Source organism: Psittacula echo (assembly GCF_963264785.1).
Source record: "Psittacula echo genome assembly, chromosome: 2".
Taxonomy (NCBI): Eukaryota; Metazoa; Chordata; class Aves; order Psittaciformes; family Psittacidae; genus Psittacula; species Psittacula echo.
In genome coordinates, this window is record NC_137737.1 from 59,717,553 (window position 1) to 59,743,771 (window position 26,219).

Here is a 26,219-nt window from a genome sequence, read left to right on the forward strand (position 1 = left end):
AGCCCCATGCACCCCCATGTCACAGGACTGAGCTCTCGGCAGCCAGGCACCCACGTGTCGCAAGCCGAGGGGGGGTGTTTCTCAGCAGCCCTGTGCGTACACAGCCACCCTTCCTCGGCCCCCCCCCGACACACACACACAGAGGCTCCGTAGCCGGTCGCTGTCCCCATGGAGCTGGCAGCCTGTCCTTGTGCTGTCCCAGGGAGACTGAGTGTCCCCGGCAGCGGCGCCCGTGTCCTCCCCTGCTCCGCCCCCCCCCCCCCCCGGGGGGGGCCCCATGGCCGGCAGCGACCTCTGTCCCCGGCCGAGGCTGGCTGCGGTGCCCATGGCATCACGTGGAGCGGGCACCAGCGGGGCCACCGAGCCACCGGAGCCGAGCCGGGAGCAGCCGCAGCGCCGGGCGGAGGGATGGAAGGACGGAAGGACAGGTGGGATGGGGCAGGGGAGGGATGGGTGCTCAGGGTGCCGGCGGCACCTTCACCGTGGATAGGCTGTGCTGGGTGCACTGGGTGTTGGTGGGGCACCAAGGTCCCACTGCTGTCCTCATGTCCTGGCCCAAGTGGCACAGGCAGCCTAAGTGGCAGAGTCTCACATGCCCCACGTAGCCCAGTTTCTAGTGGCCCAATCCCAGGCACCCCTGTGCCAGCTGTCCCTGTTCCCGGTGATCCAGTGCCGATATAGGATGATCCTAGCGTGGGTGCAGGGTTTTTAATGGAGGGGATGTATGCTGGGTACAGGTTGGGGGGGGCGCATGGCTGGGTGCAGGGCAGGCTTTGGGGTGGGTGCAGGTCAGGCTCCCTCTTTCCCCCGCTCCGTGCCCCCTCCCCGCAGCACCAGCACGTGGCTGGGAGCCCCCCTGCAGCAGTTGCCCACCCCGGCGCTGACCCTGGACCAGGCGACGATGCGGCGCAACGCCGAGCGCATGCGGGAGCGCTGCCAGGCCCTGGGCCTGCGCCTGCGCCCCCACGTCAAGACCCACAAGACCCTGTGAGTGCTTCCCCAGTATTTGCCCCAGCATCCGCCAACGTCCACCCGCCCTCTTCCCCAGCAGCCCCCCAGCATCTCCCCATTCTAACCCCCGACATCCCCCTGGTATTCCTCACCTTCCCCACCAGTATCTCCCCATCCTTCCCTCAAAATCCTCCTCCAGCATCCCCCCAGAGCCCCTGAACATTCCCTCCGTCTTCTCCACCAGCATCTTCCCATCCTCCTCCCTAAAATCCCTCTCCACTATTTCCCCACCATCCTCTTCACCTTCCCCACCTGCATCATCCTGATCCTCTTCCCAGAAATCCCCCACCAGCATCCCCCAATTTTGCCCCAGCATTCCCCCCACCTTCTCCACCAGCATCTCCACATCTTCCTCCCCCAAATCCCACTTCAGCATCCCCAAAAGATCCCCCTTAGCTTTTCCCCATCATCCCTCAAGCATCCCCCCATTTCCTCTCCCAGCATCCACCAGGAATCCTCCCCAGCAAAACCCCATCCTTCCCCAAGATTTCCCTTCCAACATCCCACTTTAATATCCCTCCTAGCATCTCCCCAGCATCTTCCCCATCGTTCCTCCAGCATCCTCCCAGTATCCCACCCAGCATCCCCCATTTTCACCCCCAGCATCCCCCCTCCTGCCCCCAGCATCTCCCCACTTTTCCCCCCATTATCCCTCCCAGTACCCCCCAATCACCCCAGCAGCAACCCCATCCTCTCCCCACCTTCCCCCCTGGTACCACCTTAGCATCCCCCTCTCACCTCCCCACCACGTCCCCCAGCGAGGGTGCTGAGCTGGCCACCGGCGGCACGCGCCGCGGCATCGTGGTGTCCACCTTGGCCGAGGCCCGGTTCTTCGCGGCGGGGGGCTTCGACGACATCCTGTACGCTTACCCGCTGCCGGGGGGGCGGCTGGAGGAATGCGCCGCCCTGGCACAGCGCCTCGAGGCCTTCCAGCTCCTCCTCGACAGCCCCCAGGCCCTGGCCCTGCTGCGCCAGCACCCGCTGCCCTCCGGCAAGCGCTGGCTCGTCTGGCTCAAGCTCGACTGTGGGAATGGCCGGGGTAGGTGGCACCCCCATGTACCCCAGCAATACCCTGGGTGAGGGCGTGCTGACATAACCCGGGAGAGGCATCTCCTCTACAAGGGTGTTTTCACCTGGGCACCAGCTCCCAGGATGCTCAATGGGGTGGTACGCTCCCCCCCAAACCAAACCAGGATGGGGCATTTAAGACACTCTTCCCCAAAAATATTCAGTATTCAAGGACGTGCTGTGGGGCAGAGGTGGCCCAAAGCCCCGTGAGGAAGAAGTTCTTCCCTGTGAGGGTGGTGAGGCCCTGGCACAGGTTGCCCAGAGAAGCTGTGGCTGCCCCATCCCTGGCAGTGTTCAAGGCCAGGTTGGATGGAGCTTGGAGCAACCTGGTCTGGTGGAAGGTGTCCCTGTCCGTGGCAAGGGGTTGGAACTGGATGAGCTTTAAGGTCCCTTCCCATCCAATTCCACACTGGTATTTTTCTATGAATTAAATGCCCCACACACACCCCATTTTCACCCACACACAGGATGCCCCATGGTGGTGATGCCCCATGTCCCCTCCCCATCCCTGCCATCCCTCCCAACAGGGGGCCCCTCCCAAGCCTCCACCCCAGCACCCACATCAAGACCCTCCTTGCACCCTGCAGCCGGTGTGCGCCCCACAGACCCCGGTGCCATGGCCCTGGCCCGAGCCATTGCCGAGGAGGCACCGGAGGAGGTGACACTGGTCGGGATCTATGCTCACTGTGGGAACACATACGGCTGCCGCGATGTCCAGGCTGTCCAAGCCATTGCCAGGGCCACCACCAGCGCCGTGCTCAACTTCGTCACCGCGTGAGTGCCCAAACCCAGGGACCGGCAGAGTTAAGGGGTATTCTGCAGGGGGGGGATGTCTCCATCCGCACCACAGCCGTGTCTCCAACCCCATAAAGCCCCGGTGGCTGGATGTAAATGCAAATCACCCCCATAAAAGGTGCCCTACAAAGCCCCCCCGGGGAGCTGGAGGAGGATGTTGGCGGCTCCAGTCACCTTTGATGTGGCTTCGGTGGTGGGTTATGACCTGTGTCATTGTCCCCTCCTCCTTGTCACCCTTTTGTCCCAGCGGGGTTCTGCATCCTGGAGGGAACTGCTGCCGGATGGTTCCTGCTGAGGAGGTGGGGCGAGGTCAGTGGGGTCCCCTGGGACCCCCATCACTCCCTGCACAGGGATGTGTTCCCCAATCCCACCCCAGCCGGTTGTGGCACTGGTTTGTGATGGGGAAACTGAGGCAAGCAGGGAAACCTCCTGCCCCCCAATCCCTCCCCATCCCAAAAGTTGGGGGGGCTGCTCTGGCATAGCTGGGACTCCCAGGTACATCTTGGGCTGGCCCCAGGCACATCTGGCAGGTGCTGTAGCACATCTAGAGGGGTCCAGAAACATCGGGAAGGGGGTCCAGAAACATCGGGAAGGGGTCCCAGGCACATTAGAACAGGCGCCCTGGCGTATCAGGGACATAGGGGTGACCTGCCTCGAGTGGGGCTCTCTGGCACGTCTGGCTGGCTCCCCAGTACGTCTTGGGGGTCTTCCTGGCACACAGGGAGGGCAGCTCTGCCACATCTGGATGGCTCCCTTGAACGTTTGGGGGGCTCCCTGGCACATCTGGGGCTCCTTGAGGCATCACCACCTCTGGTCCTGCTCCCCATGGTGCCTGGGGGTGCTGTCCCCCAAGGCACTCAGCAGGCCCCATGTGCCCGCAGGCTGCGGCAGGCGGGGGTGCCGTGTCCCCAGGCCAGCATCGGCTCCACACCATCCTGCAGCCACCCGGTGCCAGAGATGGCCCAGCTCACCGAGGTCCACCCGGGCAACTACCTCCTCTACGGTGGGTCAGGACCGCCCTCCCCAGCCCTGGTGTGACCCCCCTGGGGTGGGATGCACCCCAGCCTGACCCGGGTGCCGCCTGCTCCCAGACCTCCAGCAGACGCTGCTGGGCTCCTGTCTGCCGGAGGAGGTGGCCATCCGCGTCCTCACCAGGGTCGTCGGTCACTACCCGCACCGCAACCAGCTGCTGGTGGACTGCGGGTGGGCCGCTCTCAGCCTCCATGGCTGTGACCAGTCACCCGCGGGCTGCGCTGCCATCGAGGGGCACCCCGAGCTCCGGTGAGCACCATGGCGGGACATGGGGGGAACAGATAAGGGCGGGATGTGACAGCGTGTCCCCACAGGCTGGTGGGGCTGACACAGGAGCACGGGCAGGTGGGAGCCGTCGATGGACAGTTGGATTTTGGGCGCTACCCGCTGGGCAGCATCCTGGCTCTTATCCCATTCCATGTGAGTATCAATCCTATCGTGCCCTGCCATGCCCTGCCGTGGCTCAATATTCCCACCCGCCACAGGCCTGTGCCACCGCCGCCATGCACCCTGTCTACTACGTCCATGCTGAGGGGAAGGTGATGGAGCTCTGGCACCCCATCCGCGGCTGGTAGGGAGGAGAGTGGGGAGCTGAACCCACACCGAGCCCCTGCGCCTATGCCAGGATGCTGCATCCGTACCACAGTGCTGCACCCACGCCAGCATCCTGCACCCGTGCCAAGGTCCTGCTACTCCCGCACAGAGATCCTGCACCCACACTGGGGTCCTGCGTCCACTTGTGGTGCTGCACCCACCCCGAGCCCCTGCACCCACCCCAGGGTGCTGCACCCCGATACCGGATCAATAAAGCTGCTTCTCCCACTTCCACACACTTTTGTCCCGGGGCGGGAAGGGGGCAGCGCCGAGGGGGACACTCAGCCTAACCGGTGGAAAGCGGCCCGCTCCGGCTCTGTTTGGGCCGGACCGGTCCCGGTGGGGCCGGTACCCTCCGGGCTGTCCCGGCCGGGACCCGAACCCTCCGCGACCCGAACCCAACCGAGCCGGGAGGGGCGGAGCCCAGCACGGAGCCCCCCGCCCCTCGGCTCGCAGCCAATGGCGGAGCGCCCCGCCCGGCCCGACTCGGGCGGGGGGAGCCGCGCCCAGCCCCGCCGAGGCGGACCGGAGCGAGCCGAGCGGAGCCGGACCGGACCGAGGGGAGCCGAACCGAGGCGGAGCGGAGCGAGCAGAGCCGGAGCGGATCGGAGCGGTTCGGAGCAGATCGGCTCAGCCTCGGCTCGGAGCCCCCGGGGCCGGGCCCGGGTCTCCGCGATGCGGCGGGGCCGTGCGGTGCTGCCGGGGCCGGGGCCGGTGTTGCTGCTGCTGCTGCTCTGCTCGGTGCGGGCGGGACCGGGCGGGCTGGGAGCGGACCGGGATCGGAGCGGTGCGGGACGCGACTCCCCGGTACCGCTCCGGGACCCGCCGGTGCGCCGTTCCACTTAACTTTCGTTGTGTTTCTTTTTGGCTTGTTTTACTGTATTTGGGGTTATTTTAGTTTTGTTCATTTGGATTTAGTTTATTTAATTTCTTTTTATTTTATTTTACTTTATTTCAGTCTATTTTACCTGATTTAATTTTATTTTTATTTTGTTTTATTTCATGCCGTTTCACTTTATCTCCCTTTATTTCGTCTTATTTCGTTTTCTTTCTTTTTAGTTCACCTCAACCTATTTTATTTCATGATTCTTTTTATTTTTTAAGTGGCTATTTTCTTTTTTCATTATTATTTTCACGTGGCTTTCCAAATCCATTTATTTCCACTTATTCTTTCTTTCTATATATTTTTTAACTTATTCCTCAGTTCTTCACCCCAATCCGGTCTACTTTATCCTCCCCCTCTTCCCGAGCAGTGGTACCCGTGACCCCTCCCAGCACCCCTTTACTCCCCCATCCCGAATGGGACCACGGGGAGCCCCATGACCCCACCGCGGGGTGGGGAGCATAGCGGAGGTTTGGGAGGGCTCTTGGGGGGCTCCTGGTTCGGCCCCCTCCGGGCAGGAAGGGGTCAGATCCTGATGCCTCCCCCCGACGTAGGTTCCGGGTCGCGGCGAGGAGTGCGGGAGGCGGACGGCGGCGGGGGGGTGCTGCACCCCGTGCCCCCCCGGCTTCGGTGTCTCGGAGCCCTGCGGCCACGCCGACACCCGCTGCCAGCCCTGCGCACACAGTGAGTACCCCGCTGCCCCCCCTCACCCAAACACACCCCGGCACCCACCCGCACCCTCTCCCCCCCCCAGACCGGACCTTCTCTGCGGTGAGCAGCGCGGAGGAGCCCTGCCTGCCCTGCACCCCCTGCCCGCTGCTGCCCGCGAGGCCCTGCACCCCTGCCCGCGATACCCTCTGCACCCGTGAGTGGCACCCGGGTACCCCCTGCTCTCTGTGTGTGTGCCCAGGACGGGGCGGCCGTGCCTCAGGTTCCCCACTGAAGGGGACACTGGGGCAGCAGCTGGGCAAACGGAGCTCCCCTGACCTTTTGGGGGTCTCCATCTGAACCCCACAGATGAGGAGCTGGTGACAGGGGGCCCCTCGCCTGCCACCCCCGAGCTTGTGTTGCCACCACCGGAGGCCGGCGGCAAGGACATCATCCCCGTGTACTGCTCCCTCCTGGCTGCCGTGGTGGTGGGACTTCTGGCTTACGTGGCCTTCAAGTGGTAGGTTTGGGGGGCACACGGGACAAAGATGGGGGGAGCAAGACCCCGGCACCCCTGGTGACCGCCCCCCTGGCCGCGGGCAGCTGGCGCACATGCAGGCAGAAGCAGCAGCTGGCCAAGGCACGGGCAGGGGACGTGGGGACGTGCCCCGAGGGGGAGAAGCTGCACAGCGACAGCGGGGTCTTCCTTGACACCCACAGCCTGCAGGAGCCCCACCAGCCCGGCAAGGGTGAGCACCCACCACCCGCAGCGCGTTTGTCCCCCAGTGCCGTCGGGGTGGGGCTGGGGAACACCATGGGTGGGTTGGAGGTCAGGGTGCGTCTGTTCCCGGGGAGCATCTGGATGGGGTTGGGATGCTGCTGAGAGCACCACCTTGGCCCAGGGAGCATCCATATGGGCTTGGAGTGCCACCATGGCCTGTGGAGCACCCATAAGGGGTTGGGGTGCACCTAAACCCCAGGGAGCACCCATGTGCAGTTGGGAAGCACCCCTACCTTGGGGTTCACCTGGGTGGGATGGGGAGCACCCATGCCCCAGGGAGCATCTGCACAGGTTTTGGGGGACACTCACATGCCGAGGAGCACTCAGGTGGGGCTGGGATATACCCGCACTCCAGGGAGCATCCTGATGGGGTGAGGGTGCATGTTTGCACCAGGGAGCATCCAAATGGGGTCAAGGAGCACCCATGCCCTGTGAAGGACCGAGATGGGGTTTAGTAGCACTCAGATGGGGTCAGAGAGCATCCAAATGGAGCAGGGGAGCACCCATATCCTGGGAAACACGCCGATGGGGTTGTGTAGCATCCATGCCATGGGGAGCACCCAGATGGGTTTGGGGAGCACCAAAATGAGAATTGAGGAGCATCCATATCCCAGATAGCACCCACATGGGGTTGAGGCGCACCCACGCCCCGGTACATCTCTCCCCTGGGAGCTGGCAGCACCTCCAGCACAGAAACTCCTCCGGGTGCTGGGCAGGGATTTGAGGTGCCAGCTCTGCCCCCTCGCTCCTCCGCAGCCCCCTACCCCGAGGGGCACCCGTTCAGCGCGGTGCCACCGCAGCGCCAGGAGGAGCTGGAGCGGCTGCTGGAGAGCGGGGGTCCCGGCGGGGACTGGCGCAGCCTGGCTGCACACCTGGGCTTCGGCCCCGAAGCCATCGGCACCTTCAGCAGGGGCCGGGTGCCCACCCGCACCCTGCTCAGTGCCTGGGCCAGCACGGAGGGGGCCACGCTGGAGACCCTGTGCCAGGCGCTGGGTGCCATCGGCCGGCACGACGCGGTGCGGCGCCTGGCGGGACCCGGGGATGCTACCTCTGCCGTGTGACCATGAACACCGGGACACCGACGGCTTCTCCTGCCAGAGCTCTTTGGGGTTTTCTATGAGTGGGGTTTGTACTTTTCTAGGGGTGTTGGGGGTGGGATAGGGACAGGGATGTGATTCGGTGGCCCCAAGATGGTGCCTGTGGGGGGTGGTGGAGGGAGGGAGACGCGGCTGGTCCCTGCATGGGCACATTAAATGTGTCACTTGTGTGTCACCAGGATGGGTGTCCTCAGTGTTCATGTGTCCCCACAAGCACATGTCCATGGGATGTGTCCGTGTGTCCCCTGGTGTCTATGTGTCCCCACAAAAGAGTCAGTAGGATGTGTCCTCAAGCGTCCGATTGTTCCCAGGTGTCTGTGTGACCCCACCAGTGCCTGTTCCCATTACCTGTGCCCTCAGATGTCCATGTGTCCCCACAAGTGCATCTCCATGGGATGTGTCCCCCTGAGGCGTCCATGTGTGTCCTCAAGCATCCATGTGTCCCCAAAACCACATGCCCCCTGGATGTGTCCCCTCCGGTGCCTTTGTGTCCCCACAAGCGTGTTGTCACCACGATCATGTGTCCCCAAGCTGTGTGTCCTCAGGCATCCATGTGTGTCCCCAGCTGTCTATGTGTCCCCCCAACATATCCCACACCTGTCCCCATAAGGACAGCAGGGGGGTGGGTGACACTGGGGTGGGGGGGACACCACCACTAAACACCTCAGGAGTGGCACTGGGGGACACTGTGTGACAGAAAAGAGCCATTTCAGCCCAAAAAGACACATGGGCACGCCTGCCCCGAGCTGGGTCACCCCAAAACCCCATCCCGTTCCCCCCATGGGAATGCTAATGCTGATGGGGGGTCTTGAGAGCGAGGGGGGACAGACCACCTATTTCCCTACCGGTGCCACTGGTAGGTCCCCCACCCCCCTCCGGCCATGCCAAACCTCTTTTGGGTCCGGGGCCGGTGTTGATTTTTTGTCATTTTTTCTTTTTATTTAATTTTTTTTTCCTTTTTTTTTTTTTTTTTTTTTTTTTTTTTTACATAAAAAGTTCCGTAAAAATTGGATAAAGTAAAATGATTGAAGCAGTAAAATCAATCTTATCAACATAGCACGAGGCCTGCCGCAAACCCGGGGGCAGCCCCGCTCCGCACTATTTACAAGGAGAAGAGATTAAACCTCGCGGAACCAAAAGTAAAACCGAGGAACCAACCGAGAAACGAAATAAAAAGCCAAAAAGTAAGAAACCCCCAAACTATCCTTACAAAGTGTTCCCGTGGGATCAGCACGTCTGGGGCTAGAAGCAGGGGGGAAAAGAAAGGGAGAACAAAGGAAAAATTATCCATATATTCACATATAGGTTAAAATATAATACAGAGGTTGGTGGTGCGCCCGATAGCAGCGCCGGGGCGAGGGAGCCGGCTCGGACCCGGCAGCACGAACCGCTCCCGCCACAGGGAACTGAGTTTATTTCCTTTCTCTGATGAAAACCAAAGCGAAATCAAAGGAGGAAATTCACAGGTTGGTGTTTAACGGGGTGAATCCTGGCGGAGTCAGGGTATCCCGGGGCTCGGCGCGGCCGAGGCGGAGCTTACTCCAGGTCCGTGTCCTCTTTGGGTTTGTAGATGGCCCCGAACTTCTGCATGTATTTCTTGATGTACTCCTTCGTCTTGTGCTTCACGTTCTCGTTGCACTCCAGGTCCTCCGGGTTCTTGCAGTATTTCAGCTCCTTGTTCATGACTCCGTGAGTCAGCTGCAGGGGGGAGGACGGGCAGGAAATGCTCACCGTTACTCCCGATAACGCACGTCCTGAGGACTCCCTAAGCTATTTTGTTACCATCCCCTACACTCTGCTATTATTCCCCAACTGTTCACTAACATTCCCCTAACATTTGCTATTATTCCCTAAACGTTTCCTATTATTGCCCAATATTCCCCATGTATTTCCTGATATTCCTCAAATATTGGCTATTAGTCCCCAGCTATTCCCCAAGCTATTTTGCTATTATTTCCCAAATATTCGCTATTTTCTCAAGTATTCCCCAATATTCCCCAAATATTTACTATTATTGTAAGTATCTGTTTCCCCCAAATATTCCCTAAATATTTCCTATTATTCCCCAAATTTTTCCCCAAATATGCGCAATATTCCCCACATGTCCCCAATATTGCCTAAATATTTCCTATTGTTCCCCTAATATTTTCTACTTTTTCCCAAATATTCTCCCAATATTCCCTAAATATTACCAGAATATTTGCTATTTTCACCAAATACTCCAATATTCCCCAAGCATTTCTTATTATTCCCCAAATATTCCCCTAATATTTCCTATGATTCCCAAATACTTATTTTCCCCACAAATATTCCCAAAATATTTCCTATTATTGCCAAAACTAATTTGTTATTATTCCCCAAATACTACCCACTCCCCCCTCCAATACTCCCTATTATTCCCCAAACATCAGCCAATTCCCCCAACACCACTATTTCCCTTCCCCTATCCTCCAAGACGAGTGGCAGAAGGGGTGACACAGCCGCCCCAGGGATGAAGGGGCCATCCCCACGTGTCCCCGCGTGTCCCCACCTTGCGCGCCAGATGTTTGAAGTCCTCGGTGGTGGTGATGCGCCCCACCTTGCAGTCGGGTTTGCGGTACGGGTTCAGGCACTGCACGATGAACTGCGACATCTGCGCCAGAGGAGAACAGGATCTGGCCCTGCCCGCGCTCACCAGCCCCAGGGCAATGCTGCCCCGAGGACCCAGTGGCCCCCTGGACGGTGACAGACCCCCCCGGGAGGTGACAGACCCCCCCTGGCCCTGGGGACACTCACTTCTTTCCTGAACACCTCCTTGCTCTTCTTGGCCAGCTCACTCGATGTGTCTGCTTCCGCTGTCTTGGGCTTCTTGGAAGACTAGAATGGAGGGAAGGAAGAAGAGGATGTTCGATGCTGCCCACAGCAAGCCAGGACCACCCATCCCTGTCCCCACTCTTGAGCACAGTAATCCTCCTGCCCAACCCTGCCCCACAGCCAGGCAGGCAGCACACACTTCCCTGCCTTGTCCCAGTGAACTTCCCTCCTAATGCCAACACACACTGGTCCTGGTCCTGGTAGACTTCCCAGCCTGGTCCCAGCATGCTTCCCAGCCACACTCTCTTTAGCTCAATCCAGGCACCCTTCCAAGCCTGGTCCCGGTGAGCTTCCCAGCCCACTGCCGGTATGCTCTCCACCCCAGTCCTAGCACATTTCCAAGTCCATTCCCAACAAAATTCCCAGCCCAGTCCCAGTGAGCTTCCGAGCCCAATGCTCACATGCTCTCCAGGCCAATCCAGGCACGCTTCCCAACTTACTCCTGGTGAGCTTCCCAGCCAAGTCCCAGTGTGCTTTCCTACCCAGTCCTGATATGCTTCCCAGCTCAGTGCCAGTGTACTTCCCAGCTGGATGCTGGCATGCTCCTCACCTCAATCCAGGCATAGTTCGCAGCCTCTTCCCCACGAGCTTCCCAGCCCAGTGCTGGTGCGCTCCTCACCCTGATCCTGGCATGCTTCCTAGCCCAGTAGTGGTGTGCTCCAGGCCAATACCAGCACACTTCCCAGCCTGATCCTGGGACACGCTCCAACCTGGTGCCAGCGCACCCAGAGTGCTCCCCAGCCCAGTCCCAGCACGCTCCAGCCACACTGCTGGGCTGGGAGCACAACCCCCTGGGAGCCGCAGGGCCCACTCCTTGCCCATGTTTTCTTTGGGAAGAAAAGCTGGATAAAGAGTGTGAGCTTGTCCTGGGGAGCAGGGCTGTTCTGGGGGGGTAGCCCGCCTGTGTGGGGAATTACCTTTACCTGGAGATAAGGCAGAAGCATAGGTTGCCCCCTCTCCATTCATCTCCAAATTACCAGCACAACAATAATTTGCAGGGAAGGATCCAGCCTGGCTGCACACCCAGGTGAGGGGAACACTGTCCTAACCCCCCTCTGGGGGCTGATGAAGGCTGTATTCCTCCCGTTAATCAAAGCCATGGCTCCAGCAGAACCATCCCCACTGGAGCGGGCACGCAAACACACCACTGGAACCTCATGCTGAAAGCACTGCAATGGTTGGGACTCTGCCAGCGAGGATTTACAGTGGATTTTAGAATCATGGAACGGTCTGTGTTGGCAAGGACCTTCAGAAGTCATCTAGTCCAACCATCCTGGATCAGTTACCTAGAGCCACATCCAGTCTGGCTTTGAACGTCTCCAGGGATGGCACATCTACCACCTTTCCCTAGCTACAGTCACGGAAGGATAAAGGTGAATTTTACAGGTATTTCTGGCTGTTCCCCTAAGTACTAATCCCACAGAGCTCAAACATGGCTGACCTAATTTGCTGCCTGCTTAATGGAATAGAAATTACAGTGGCTGCACCACAGCGAGCATCCACACATGCCCAGCCCTGTGGGCTTTGCCTTCCAGCCCTGCGACCTCCTCAGCTTCTAAGAAAATGAAAAGCAGGATCCCTCCTCTGGCACTATTTTTCAGGAGAGGTTTGTGTACGGCAGGTTACCATGACTTGGATTTTAAAGATGGAGACAGCAAAACAGCTTGTTAAAGGCTTGAAAAGCTGGGGGAAATTTGCTCTTTGGAGGTGTCTTAGTGCTTCTTTTAACTAAGAAACACCAGTTTTTTAAAGTACTTAACACTGAAAAAAGCAAGATCCAGCCATCCCATCCCTTTCAAATCCCAAAGACGTGCCTGGCTGAGGCTGGAGGCCAGAGCTGCAGAATCCCCTGAGCAAACCACTGCGGGGTTTAAATCAACCCTTGACAGGGAGGTTTTACTGCCCAGGGCTGTCCTGAGCAAGCACTGGTGTGTCTCTGGGCTGGCTGCACATCAAAGCTCCTCGCTCCCTGCCCCGGGGCTCGGGCAGCAACATCAAAAGGCCAGTGATGGGGAGCAGATGGCTCCCTGCTGGCTCCCGGCATGGCACGGCTCCAGCACCAGCAGCACAGTGGCGGCGTCATCAAGCCCTGCCACCTTCCATCACCAAGACCTTCACAATCCCCGGGACTTTCTCCATCTCCAGGCCCTTCTGCATCTCCCCAGCACCTCCAGCACACCCCAGTTTCTCTTAATTCCCCCAAGACAGCACAAAGGAGGAGTGATTTTCTATGCGGGGGTCAGTTTGGTAACAGTGAGACTGAACTTATCAAAGGACTTCAGCCTCCGTGGACATGACCACAGTGCTTCTCCTATAGCCCCTCCAAAGCATTTCCCTAATCCAGGGCCGTGGTGCCCACTAGGAAAACTGTAACACAGAGAAAGCCCCAAAAATTGTGGTATTCACATTGATCAGCCTGGCTTGGGGTGAAAGTTAGGGATGGAGAAGCCAGCAAAAATGTCAAGGAAAAACCAGCCTGCAAAGCCATCATCGGTGGGAGAAACCCTGGGAAAAACCAGCAACGGTGGGAGAAGAGCAAGAAACAAATGAGCAGAGAGACACTAACACATCCATGCAATAAATTGGGGCTTTTCCCATCCTTTTTTTCCAGCCCTGCGTTATTGTCAGCCTCCCTGAGTGCTCCATTGGGGCCCCCTCTCATGAAACCCCTTTTCCAAGGGAAAAGAACAGGGTTTAAAACATGCTTTCAGGGAAATAGTGAGCATGGCTTCACGCACCTCTTGTGCCTTTCCATCAAAATCCTTATACCAGCATGTGAGCACCAGGCGAGCTCACCCACTACTGACACCAGGCGTGGTGATGCCGGGGCTTGGAGGGTATCAAGAAAGGAGCAGATGATGCTCGGAAGAGGCTCCGGAGGAAATAAAATAACCCAGGCACCGCCACCGCAAGGATTTTGCTGGTGCCGCACGGCCGGAGGACACCAGGAATAGCAGCAGCAGCTGTCGGATGGCTGGAGCCACGATGCCGGTGGGTTTAATCCTTCATGGAAAAGGTGCGGGGTGAGGAGGAGGCATGTAAAAAAACCCTGGGAATGTGGTTGTGATTTAAGGGTGGAAGCATCGTTACGGAGGCGGCAGTGAGCGAGCTATGACCATAGGGGAATTCAATGCTATTTCCATGAGTGGGAAAAACCCAACCTTTAGGCCATCCTGGCTGAGAAGAAACAAGATTTAAAGCTCTACACTGAGTAAGAACCACATCACCGTAAGGTCAGCCAATGCTGTGCAGTCCGTCTTAACCTAGGAATGAGGTATTGATGGCTTCAGAGAAGTTTTGCACCGGAAAACAGGGATTTGGGGGTTTGAGTGAGCAGCAAAAAACTCCTGGCAGAAGCAGCCAGCTCACGTCTGCCCCAAGGTGAAGCCCTTCAAGCATTGCCCCATTCCTCAGCACCTTTTTTACCCCTGAAGTTTTGAATCTGGCACATAAACACCTGCCTGCACTTACAGAAGCATCCTTCCTTGCTCCCTCTGCAGCTACAGGCACTGCTGAGATCCTCTACAGTCCACAGGAAAAAGACTCCCAAGCTGCAAAGCTGCAGCACAACTCTCTTTTCTCACTCAGAAGAACCCAACCTTCTTCTCAGCATCCAGAGGAAGCTCCCCAGTATCTCCAGGCTGGTCCACACCACTACATTTTAGCTTGTACAGTTAGAACAGCAAATCCTTCCATGGGGATGCAATTTACGGCTATTAAGGAAACCTCGCCTTAAAGCCTAAAATGAAGGTCTCTGATTAACAGGATCTCAAGTGTCGCTTTGCATGCTGACATCCTTCAACAGCAATCTGCAACCCAAACCCACAAGCAACAAGTGCAGATAAACCATGACCAGGCGAGCACAGGGCAAACCCTTCCCACGGAAGCAAAACGTGCTGCAGAAAACAGGCTAATGAAGAATATTTGTTGTTCTTCCAGCCTGAGTCATCTGGGGCGCTCATAAAGCTGCACAAGGTCAGGTTTTAATGCTCTTCCTGAGCACAATGAAAGGAGGCATTAGCCAGAGCAGCGCAGAGCAGGGTTGCTGCACACTACTAAGCCCAAAGCCCACCCAAGGGATCTGTCAAGCCCCAGCACTCCCAGGACACTCGCATGTTTATGGATCCTCGAGGTACTGTGACTATTAGCTCCTTTCCCTGCTGAGCAGGGAATGCTGATGGGGTATGTGTAATGCTGACCCAACCTCAGCAACAGCCCTGGCATTTGCTGCTCCTGCTCCACAGCACAGGATTGTCTCCATGGTCTGTCAAAGAGATCTAACGCCAAGTTTCTCCCTCCTGACCCTGCACCTACCTTCATGGGGTTTTCGTCATAAGTTGGGGTCCCAAGGTCCATTTCAGCTTCATGTTCAAGGCTGGCATCATCCCCTGGGCTGTCCCAGGTAGGAGGATCCCACTGGGTTTGCCTGGAGGAAGACAGATGGACACAGAGACCACTGTCACCCTCTGTGGAATCAAGGAAAGTTCATCCCAGGCAGGAAATAAAGAAGGTTGGCAGTTCTAGCATGGAAAGATGGGAGACATCACAGCAGAGACCCTGGGGAATGCTTTCTTGCAGAGCAAGGGTCAGCCCTTGGCACCTGAAGCCAAATGTACAACCACAGGTATCTTACTGTGGAACGGACACAGACCAAAGATCATGAGAAAGGTCACAGGAATGAGCAGGAGTTTGAAAGGATGGACGGGTGGATGCCATGAAGCTCAGGCATACACTAGAAGATGCTAAACATACGACAAGAGCTCTCTTTGGCTCCCTGCACACATGAAGCACCATTTCTGCAGAAGTATCTCAAACTCCAACCCCGAAGCCACCATCACGCTCACCTTGCTTGCTATCATGCTCACCTCGTAATCACGCTTACCTCGTTACCACGTGGTAGTAGTAGATCTTCCCCTCTGGATCTCTGGCTGTTTTCCAGTTGGGTGGGAGGACAATCGTTTTGGGTTTTGGAGGGGACGGTGGAGGCAAGTCCAGGAGGTTATTGGTCACCACAAGCTCTGGCTAAAAACAGCACAAAACGGGCGAAGAGTAAAATGTGAGTGGTCTTGAAAGAGGTCAGAGCAGCCCTGACAGCTCTTTCCACCACAACAAAGACCTAGTTGAAGGTAAACCTTAAGAACAACACTAGTGTTTGCCCAAGAAGCAGCGAGGACAGTATCTCCCCCTAGTTCTTCATCAAATACCTCAATTACCCACTCAACCACATCCTGAGCTTGTAATAACAGCCACTTTGCTACCTGTGTTCTTAAATTCTCTGTGGTGGATGCCAAAACCACCGCTTCTGATGGAGGTGTTTCAGCACCAAAAGCAGGTCATGGAACTTCCACATGCCCACCCATACACAGCCTTCTCCTGATGTGCTGGAAGAAAGCCTGAACACAACAAGATCTGGGCTCAAAGCCCCCAATAATGTATCTGATGCCCACATTTAGCCTGGAGGACAGCATCCCAAAGAGTACCAGCATGCTGCCATATGAGAAACTCCTCTGGCTGGTACTACCACTGCCTTCACAGCACCCAGAAGCTACGGGGAATCATAGCTCTACATGACTCCCAAAGCAAGCCTAAAGCAGATGTAGAGGAACGTTCCCCATCCCTTTTGACCCTCCAAGCCCTACCTGCTGGATGGGCTGAGGCTGCCCAGCTGCGACAATGGTTGTTACTGCTGTTGGTGGCTGCACTATGACTCCCTGCGGATGAGCTGTGTAAATCTGTTGGCCTTGAATGTACTGGAGACCTGGCTGGGCATAACTCTGAAACAGAGCATGGAGAATCATCAATCAGTTTGCTTTACCAAACAAAACCCCTTTTTGGAGGACACAGTATAGCTTTCCTTGCTGGAAATCAAATAGTGAAAGCAAGAAGAGGGTAACAGTCCTTGAGGACTACTAGAAGATAATATCCAAGCCAAATCAAGTATCCCAGAGTCGTACAATTGCCTACATCTTGATTTTAGGAAGAATCAGGCATTGACAAGACACTTGTTAGTGAAGAAAAAGCAGAAGGATAAAGCACTTTAGTGTGGTCACTTGGAGCTCCAGGTTGAGCCTGATGGAAGAGGACATGTAATTCAGAGAAAACAGATAAAGAAGGTTGATCTGTTGGGTATTTTGCTTGGTTTAAGTCATACAAGAGCTGGCAGCTCCAGACCCCATTTCCAAAAGCCAACAGAAGGCGAGCTCACACCTCCATGTTCTACTGCCTACTTGGTCAGTGACAGTGGAAGCTCTTATCCAGAAGTATCCATTCACCAGAATCATCCATCAAAAAGAAATGAACATAACTTTTGTAAACAGGTTAAAAAAGATCTCAACAAGACATAAACTCCTGCTTGACCCTAACAACTATATACAATATATATCCAATATATATTATATATATGTATCCAATACAGATATAATGGACGCCCCATCCCTGGAATTGTTCAAGGCCAGGTTGGACAGGGCTTGGAGCAACCTGGTCTAGTGGAAGGTGTCCCTGCCCATGGCAGGAGGTTGGAACTGGATGAGCTTTAACGTCCCTTCCAACCCAAACCATTCTGTGATTCTATGCTTTTATGAATGTACAGTGTTTGTACACAAAAGATACCTAAATGTGCTTTTTTCATACTCTTAGATGGGAAGTTATGTGAGAAGTGCTACTGCAGCTTAATATCAGAGCAAAGTAGGGTGCTCTAATACTAAGAGCACTAGCAAAGAGTGAGAAAACAATGCTCTTCCTGGCTGCAGGATGGTACCCTTTGATTTGCAGGCCTTGCCTGAAATGGAAATTACCTGCACAATAGGTGGGGTCGTCTGTGAGTAGGGGGATGTCACACCATAAACTGTCTGACAAGTCTGTCCTTGGTAATAGATGGCTGGTTGGGACTGGGCTGGCGAGTACTGCTGTTGGACAGCTACAGTTTGCTGGCTGGAATCCCAGACCCCATAGCTCTGGCTCTGCACTGGTCCTGATGTGGCCACAGGCAGGACGGCCACATTGGGTTCTTGATGGACCACGGTATCGCTTTGTGCTACATACTGCGGAGTTGTAACCTCCATCGTTGTTGCTACATGTTGGACTACTGGTACCGGCTGAGAAGTAGTGAGGGTTGGTTCCACCGTGTGCCCAACCAAAGTCTGCGGGTGCTCATACGCCGCTGGTGAGCACATGGAATCCATGGTGGGTGTGGGCAGCAGCACCTTGCCAGCATTGGGGTTGCTGGGGTCTACGTAGGCTTGCATGGGGTAGCCAGGTGGGTAGCCAATAAAGCTGTGGTGGGGTGTGCTGTAGCCCATGGAGTCGTAGGGCAGGGGGGACGTCATTCCCAGGTTTTGCAGTTGCTGTTGCTGTTTCTGGGCTTCCCGCTGGGCAACCTCCTGCTCAAACAGCTTCCTGCGCTCCTCCGTGGACAGCTTGTTGCGATCCTTAAGCCGGACTTTTTTCTTCGAAGACGCTGGCGTGTCATACCTGGGAGAGACAGAAAAGGTTTTGTGAGACCCTAGAAAACTGCAGGCCCAGGGCTTCAGCAGCAAAAGGGCAACCACCAACAGTGGCAGACCTGCGGGAGACCAAATGCCCAAGAGAAACATCAATTGCTAAACACATAGATTTGTTTTCAGCTGCATGACCAACCATACATAGCAACTCATCAAGCAAGGAGCCAGGGCAGAAGGTGAGCTAGGTTGCATTGGATTTATCAACTTAGGTTGGTGCTGAAGCTAACAGAGATGCAAAAATGCAGCAGAAGTTGTCTGAGGGACTGGCCAGGCAGCACTGAGATACCCGGACAGCAGAGGTAACATCTCCAGGGCCAAGAGGGAACCTGAGGAGAGGGTAGAATAAGCAGGATGCCTCCCAAAACGGCTGAGTGTCTGTGCTGGAGACCCTCTGCCACAGTTTTCCAAGGCAGGACCAACACAGAAGGTTTCGGAAGAGGCTCTCCAAACAGAAGGTACAGATTACACCGCAGCACCTGCATCCCCCCAGACCAGGGCAGAACCCATCTTTCTTGTTTAAGGACCACACTGGAGCTGCAGACACAGGCATGTTTGTGAAGAACACATTTCTGTTTAGAGTATGCTATTTACTAGACCACAGATCCAGCTTAAAAAATAATGAAAGTGTGGATGGGTATTTTTAAAATTCTTTCTTACAAATAAGAATTTTCATCCCGAGATGCAGGGCAGCTGGAGGGATTTTTCCAAGGAGTTTAAGAAAAAAAAAAAAGCCTAAGAAAAGAAAAAAAAGCCTAAGGACTTTGATCAGACCTCAACCAAGGAAAATTTCAGATCAAAGGTGGGTATTTTGAGAAGTTATGAGTGTGGTAAAATAGGGATTACAAGCAAAAATGCTTTGCAGCTCTTATATAATGGATTCTACAAAGCATCCAGCATATTGTCTATACAGTCACTCAACGTTCATGCGTTCCATTTACATATCAAAAGCACATTGCTACCAACACATACACTTAAGATGTTTCCTCGGGTTCCCAGAGTAGCCGCAAGGATCCATTAATGTGAACCTCATTGATGTGAAGGGCTCGATTTCAATAATTAAAGCATTTCCTTGCGCTGCCTGGAGAGTTTACACAAGAAGCAGCCGCCGTGAAGGGATGGGCAGAAGAAAACTGAGGGCTTAGAATCATAGAATGGTTTGGGCTGGTTTAGTGTCGAGCGCACCAGCGACACTCGTGTACTTATTCCTCTCTTCACCTATTATTATGTCTTATTAAACCCTTCATGGAACGAACACAAAGGGGACAATCGAGCAGGGAGAAGGATGCCAGCACCCCAGTCCTTCCGCCTGTGAGCACCACTCACCAACAAGGACATGGCCACAGGAGGGAAGAGCCAGAGTGGGCAACTCCTTGCCCACCAAAGAGCTTGCTTTGTTTAAAGTAACACAAAAAAATACACTATTTATTCCATCCTTCTTCATACCTCTCGACACATCGCTGTTACTCAGCTCCATTTCCATCTCCAGACCTCAGTGATGTTTCCATCCTCCAAATGGCTAATTACAGTAGTATAGATTTACATCCAAATTTTTTTTAACCCAGATGTTTTAAACTTTCCCAGCACAGCTCAGTAAGAGGACAAAAGTTTCCTCGTCTGGCTGACTCACCACCAATTGTTCCCTAATTACTAAGTGGCTTTAGATCCTATTTAAGAGGGACAGCAGAAAACTGACTTCTTTAAAGGAAATTCCTTGGTATTCTTACTGCCTTTAACATGATTTGAGGTCTCCCTGAAATGCAAGACATGAAATGCTTTCCTTCTCTTAAGAAGCAACTTCTGAGGGCGGAAAATGGGTATCTGCTAACAAGCAGCCGCTAATTCATGCACTGCCTCGGGCCAGCCCTGCCACAACTGCCACCTCTATCGTTCCTCTGGCCTCAGGAGGGTTTGGCTGTATGCTCCTCGGGACCTAGGGAATAACCCCAGGAGCCAGCACAGGCTCAGGCGCTCTAAAAGCAATGGTCTGAACCTACAGGAAAAGGAGCTTTGGGGGGCTGCCAGGGTCACTGAACCAGTCTGATTCTCACTTAAGATCTGGGAGAACAGGTAACAGCTAAAAATACTTTCTCTTATTGCTTGTTCCTTGAACTGGCCAAATCACCAAGACAAAAGGTGTCTGTATTTCAGTTATCTAGCCCTTACTCTTCTAAACACCCATCCCATCAGACCTGGTTAGCAGAAGTATTTAATGCAGAAGGGCACAACTCACACTAACACAACACAAAATGGTTACTTTTCTACTTTATAGTCAGCACCTGTGTGCACTGCAATTTAAGATATTTTACACTTTCACTGGAGCTTACAGACTTTGTGCCTGCCTTCCCTAGACAACCTGTGCTTAAAAAGCCTTTTTGTAATAAGATGTAAGCAAATTTGAAGTCCCCACATTCCCTTGTATGCATCACTTGCAGGGTAGGTGGGAATCCGTGGGGCAACAGAGCGCCCACAAAAAACAAACACAAAGCAAAAATCACAGAATCCTCGAATGGTTTGGGTCAGAAGAGAATCAACACCCAGCTCCAACCCCCTGCCATGGGCAGGGACACCTTCTACTAGAACAGGTTGCTCCAAGCCCCGTCCAACCTGACCTTGAACACTGCCAGGGATGGGGCAGCCACAGCTTCTCTGGGCAACCTGTGCCAGGGCCTCACCACCCTCACAGGGAAGAACTTCTTCCTCACATCTCATCTCAATCTCCCCTCTGTCAGTTTAAAGCCATTCCCCCTTGTCCTGTCCCTACCTGCCCTTGTCAAAAGCCCCTCTCCAGCTTTCTTGTCAGCCCCTTTAGGCACTGGAAGCTGCTCTAAGGTGTCCTCGGAGCCTTCTCTTCTCCAGGCTGAACAAACCCAGCTCTCTCAGCCTGTTTCCACAGCAGAGCATCTTTGTGGCCTCCTCTGGACTTGCTGCAACAGCTCCACAGCCTTCTTGCGTTGGGGCCCCAGAGCCGGATGCAGGACTGCAGTGGGGGGCTCTCACCAGAGCAGAACAGAGGTGGAGAATCCCCTCCCTCAACCTGCTGGTCACTGCAAGGTTTTTACAACTTCAGAGTTGGCTTCCCAGCCAGTGCAGCATGATGCCACCATACCCAGGGGAAGGCAGGAGATGTGGAAACAGCTTAGCAAGGTTATACCTACCTGGGTCACTTCCCTTGCACTCACTGATTTTGAGGCATATTGATTTGGTTAAGGAAGTTGTTTTGGTTTAGAAATCCTGCTTGACTTGTGCACTGATAGCTCTTCTACATGCATAAGCTTCTTCTAACTTCCATCTTAAGAACCTGAACATGCACAAGTCCATGGGACCTGATGAAATCCATCCACGGGTCCTGAAGGAGCTGGTGAATGAAGTTGTTAAGCCACTGTCCATCATATTTGAACAATCATGGCAGTCAGGTGAAGTTCCCAATGACTGGAAAAAGGGAAATATAACCCCCATTTTCAAGAAGGGGAAAACGGATGACCCAGGGAACTACAGACCAGTCAGTCTCACCTCTGTGCCTGGCAAAATCTTGGAGCAGATTCTCCTGGAAGGCATGCTAAGGCACATGGAAAACAAGGAGGTGCTTGGTGACAGCCAGCATGGCTTCACTAAGGGGAAATCCTGCCTGACCAATTTGGTGGCCTTCTATGATGGGGCTACGGAACTGATGGACAGGGGCAGAGCAGTTGACATCATCTACCTGGACTTGTGCAAAGCGTTCAACACTGTCCCACACGACATCCTTGTCTCTAAATTGGAGAGACATCAATTTGATGGGTGGACCACTCGGTGGATAAAGAACTGGCTGGATGGCTGCACACAAAGAGTTGTGGTCAATGGCTCAATGTCTGGCTGGAGACCGGTAACAAGTGGTGTCCCTCAGGGATCGGTGTTGGGACCGGTCTTGTTCAGCATCTTTGTCAGTGACATGGACAGTGGGATTGAGTGCGCCCTCAGCAAGTTTGCCAATGACACCAAGCTGTGTGGTTCAATTGATACGCCAGAAGGAAGGGATGCCATCCAGAGGGACCTTGACACGCTTGTGAGGTGGGCTGATGCCAACCTGATGAAGTTTAACCATGCCAAGTGCAAGGTCCTGCACCTGGGTCAGAGCAATCCCAGGCACAGCTACAGGCTGGGCAGAGAAGAGATTCAGAGCAGCCCTGCAAGAGAAGGACTTGGGGGTGTTGGTTGATGAGAAAATGAACACGAGCCAGCAGTGTGCGCTCACAGCCCAGAAAGCCAATTGTATCCTGGGCTGCATCAAAAGGAGAGTGACCAGCAGGTCAAAGGAGGTGATCCTGCCCCTCTACTCTGCTCCTGTGAGACCTCACTTGGAGTATTGTGTGCAGTTCTGGTGTCCTCAACATAAAAAGGACATGGAACTGTTGGAACAAGTCCAGAGGAGGGCCACGAGGATGATCAGGGGACTGGAGCTCCTCCCGTATGGAGACAGGCTGAGAAAGTTGGGGCTGTTCAGCCTGGAGAAGAGAAGGCTGCGTGGAGACCTCATAGCAGCCTTCCAGTATCTGAAGGGGGGCTACAAGGATGTGGGGGAGGGACTCTTCATTAGGGACTGTAGTGACAGGACAAGGGGTAACGGGTTAAAACTTAAACAGGGAAGTTTAGATTGGATATAAGGAAGAAATTCTTTACTGAGAGGGTGGTGAGGCACTGGCATGGGTTGCCCAGGGAAGCTGTGAATGCTCCACCCCTGGCGGTGCTCAAGGCCAGGCTGGACAGAGCCTTGGGTGGCATGGTTTAGTGTGAGGTGTCTCTGCCCATGGCAGGGGGGTTGGAACTGGATGAGTTTAAGGTCCTTTCCAACCCTAACTATTTTATGATTCTATGATTCTAAGTCTAGAATAATTCCCAAACGTACTCAGGAGAGGGGATGTAGAAGGCAATGGGTTTTGATGGACTCAGAAGACCTCTTTGCATTAGGAGGGCTACATCCCTTGTTCCTGCATGAGAGCTGGATATAACTCCTGTCAACATCCACCTAATTCCCAGAACATGCCTGAAGACAAAGGTTATCCAAGAGAAAAGGCCACCTAACAGCAAGAAGCCAGGGAATGCATCTCACCAGGCACACAGGATTCCTCCAGGCAAAAAATTCCCTTACCCATCCTGCATGTTTCCAGAGATCACCAGGACCATTTTTCCCAATGTTCTGACCCAGGACTACCACACATCCAATGCTTCCAGTCCAGCAGTCTCAGCCCTGCCACCACTGCTGCCAGACAACTTGCCTGTCCTCCGGCCTCTTTGTTCCTCGCTCATACGCTGAGGACGGAGGGGACATCGAGTCCCTCCGTCTCTTCTTCTCTTTACTCTGGCTCTGCCTCTCGGGATCCCGCTCTCTGCTCAGGATGGGGTTCTTTGGAGCAGGAGTCTGGTCCTTGGGGCCGGCTGTCTCTCTCCCACGGTCAGCTGCTGGGGAACATGGATAAAAGGGAGAGAACTGTTGTAATTCAGAGTATTTCTAGCTCCCTCTTCCTGCAGTTTCAGTGGCTTCTCTTAGTCGTAGAACCACAGGATCCTAGGATCCCAGGTTTGAAGGGACCACAAGGATCATCTGGTCCAACCTTTTTAGGCAAAGCATAACCCAGATGAGATGGCCCAGCAGCGTGTACAGCCCAATCTCAGTCCAATGCTGGGGAGTCACCACTTCCCTGGGGAGGTTATTCCAACGGCTGATTGTTCTCATGGTGAAAATTTTTCTTCTTGTGTCCAACAGGAATTCCCCCAACAACAGAACAGCAGTCAACAGAGTCTTCACTGAAACAAGTTACAGACTGCCCCGTATCAGCCTCAGGGCTACATTTCCCAACACCCAGTAAGATTATCTTTCCTATTGAAAGAAACCGTTTTCAAGGAGTAGGAACACACAGACAGAACACCTCTTGACATCCTAGATCGGGAAAATTAAATAGTTTCTTAAGAGCAGAGCGATACACAGCAAAATGTGAATACATACCACTGCTCTCCTTTTCTGCTTGACTCTTCTTCGGGATCCGGTACACCTCCTGCAAAGCAAACAACAAGCAGGGTCAGCATTACAGCTACTCACAAGAACAACCCCAATATCTACAGGGCTGCAAGAATCATAACACAGCACTAATAATTTAACAATTCAATTATAATTTTAAAACAAACAGTAAAATCGTGTTTCTTGACACGAAGCCCTGGTTTTAGGTAAATCATTACGGTGCTTTCTATATATTGCCTCTGATCAGCATTTTGTGTTTGATAAATCATAGAATCATAGAACGGAATGGTTTCAGTTGGATGGGAAGCTGCCCCATCCCTGGCAGTGTTCAAGGTCGGGTTGGATGTGGCTTTCGAGCAACCTGGTCTAGTGGAAGGTGTCCCTGCCCATGGCAGGGGGTTGGAACTGGATGAGCTTTAAGGCCCCTTCCAACCCAAACCATTCTGTGATTTTATGATTCTTTCTTCTATCAAGGAAAAGCAGCATTTTTCTATCCAGGAAAATCATGCCTGAGCATCAGGCATGGGGACAATGCATGGAAGAAGCATGTCCCAGATAACCTACCACAGAAACTCACTTTTCCCATCCATTACACAGCCCCCATGTGCCTGGATGCTTTTCATAGCCACCTTTTAGCTAAGAAAAATACACACATATATATATATATATCTAAGAAAAAGATATCAAGCCCCATGTTTTGGCCTAAGAAAATACATTTTCCTTTGGTGAAAAAATGGAAGTAGAGTAAATCTCGTTATGGTCTGTTCACAAGACAAAACCACTTCAAAAGTGCTGCTGAAAGTTAAAAATAATTTTGGCCAAGATTCTAACTTTTAAAAAAATACTTATTCTGTGGAGTCTGAACACAACACCATGAACACCTGCAGTTTGAAGCATCTACAAATACGCTACCATGTGTACTGTGGGCTATTCCAGTACCAAGAGGCACTAGGAGCCTGTAAATAGGCCCTTTTTTAATTGTTCTTATTTATTTACGTGTTCGAGATAGATCAAAACAGGCAGAAGTAAGAAAATGGGATCAGGAGAGCCCAGAGCAGAGGTGCGGGATGCAGAGGCATTGGTAGCACTCTCTTCCCTGGAAATCCTCTCCTTTCGGCACCACCAGTGTGCTGCCATGCCCACCCTAGCTCAATCCAAGCCATGACCCTCCAGACACAGGGCAGCAGACTCACAGGGGCAGGGACAGGAATGAGGAGCTGTTGAGACCACAGCCACCACCTGGGTGCTCATGAGCACTGCGGGCCTCAAGCAACGCAGGGCAAGTTTGCCAATGACACCAAGCTGTGTGGTTCGGTTGATACGCTGGAGGGAAGGGATGTCATCCAGAGGGACCTTGACACGCTTGTGAGGTGGGCTGATGCCAACCTGATGAAGTTTAACCATGCCAAGTGCAAGGTCCTGCACCTGGGTCAGAGCAATCCCAGGCACAGCTACAGGTTGGGCAAAGAAGAGATTCAGAGCAGCCCTGCAGAGAAGGACTTGGGGGTGTTGGTCGATGAGAAAATGAACACGAGCCGGCTGCAGTGTGCGCTCGCAGCCCAGAAAGCCAACCGTATCCTGGGCTGCATCAAAAGGAGAGTGACCAGCAGGTCAAAGGAGGTGATCCTGCCCCTCTACTCTGCTCTCGTGAGACCTCACTTGGAGTATTGTGTGCAGTTCTGGTGTCCTCAACATAAAAAGGACATGGAATTGTTGGAACAAGTCCAGAGGAGGGCCACGAGGATGATCAGGGGACTGGAGCTCCTCCCGTATGAAGATAGGCTGAGAAAGTTGGGGCTGTTCAGCCTGGAGAAGAGAAGGCTGCGTGGAGACCTCATAGCAGCCTTCCAGTATCTGAAGGGGGCCTACAAGGATGCTGGGGAGGGACTCTTCATTAGGGACTGTAGTGACAGGACAAGGGGTAATGGGTTAAAACTTAAACAGGAGAAGTTTAGGTTAGATATAC

The 26,219-nt window shown here is 54.2% G+C and overlaps 3 protein-coding genes across 4 annotated transcripts in view; 2 read left to right on the forward strand and 1 right to left on the reverse strand.

Moving 5' to 3' along the window:
* Positions 1 to 277: 277 nt before the first annotated feature.
* LOC308216937 (D-serine dehydratase-like) lies at positions 278 to 4,481 on the forward strand (the record flags this gene model as incomplete). Its single annotated transcript, XM_080609639.1, has 8 exons — positions 278 to 428; positions 789 to 987; positions 1,770 to 2,050; positions 2,667 to 2,853; positions 3,756 to 3,877; positions 3,966 to 4,155; positions 4,221 to 4,326; positions 4,392 to 4,481. 8 exons carry the CDS (start codon positions 278 to 280, stop codon positions 4,479 to 4,481), a joined length of 1,326 nt encoding a protein of 441 aa, XP_080465765.1.
* Positions 4,482 to 4,814: 333 nt separating this feature from the next.
* Positions 4,815 to 8,369, forward strand: LOC308218026 (death domain-containing membrane protein NRADD-like). Its single transcript, XM_080611545.1, has 5 exons — positions 4,815 to 5,241; positions 5,938 to 6,067; positions 6,401 to 6,551; positions 6,635 to 6,780; positions 7,569 to 8,369. The coding sequence occupies exons 1-5, from the start codon at positions 4,960 to 4,962 to the stop codon at positions 7,871 to 7,873; spliced, it is 1,014 nt and encodes a 337-aa protein (XP_080467671.1). The 5' UTR covers positions 4,815 to 4,959; the 3' UTR covers positions 7,874 to 8,369.
* An 817-nt stretch (positions 8,370 to 9,186) lies between these two features.
* The window catches only part of SETD2 (SET domain containing 2, histone lysine methyltransferase), a 49,767-nt gene continuing 32,734 nt past the window's right edge, over positions 9,187 to 26,219 (reverse strand). Inside the window, exons 12-20 of one of the 2 annotated variants that reach the window (XM_080611543.1) lie at positions 24,242 to 24,290; positions 23,514 to 23,694; positions 17,557 to 18,232; positions 16,402 to 16,536; positions 15,645 to 15,784; positions 15,077 to 15,188; positions 10,685 to 10,765; positions 10,440 to 10,541; positions 9,187 to 9,607 (exon numbers count right to left, since the gene is read on the reverse strand). In XM_080611543.1, the coding sequence (XP_080467669.1) occupies positions 9,446 to 9,607; positions 10,440 to 10,541; positions 10,685 to 10,765; positions 15,077 to 15,188; positions 15,645 to 15,784; positions 16,402 to 16,536; positions 17,557 to 18,232; positions 23,514 to 23,694; positions 24,242 to 24,290 (1,638 nt within the window). In that variant the 3' untranslated portion in view covers positions 9,187 to 9,445. Of the gene's footprint in view, positions 9,608 to 10,439; positions 10,542 to 10,684; positions 10,766 to 15,076; positions 15,189 to 15,644; positions 15,785 to 16,401; positions 16,537 to 17,556; positions 18,233 to 23,513; positions 23,698 to 24,241; positions 24,291 to 26,219 lie in introns of both variants that reach the window. The other variant, XM_080611542.1, reaches the window with a different exon arrangement.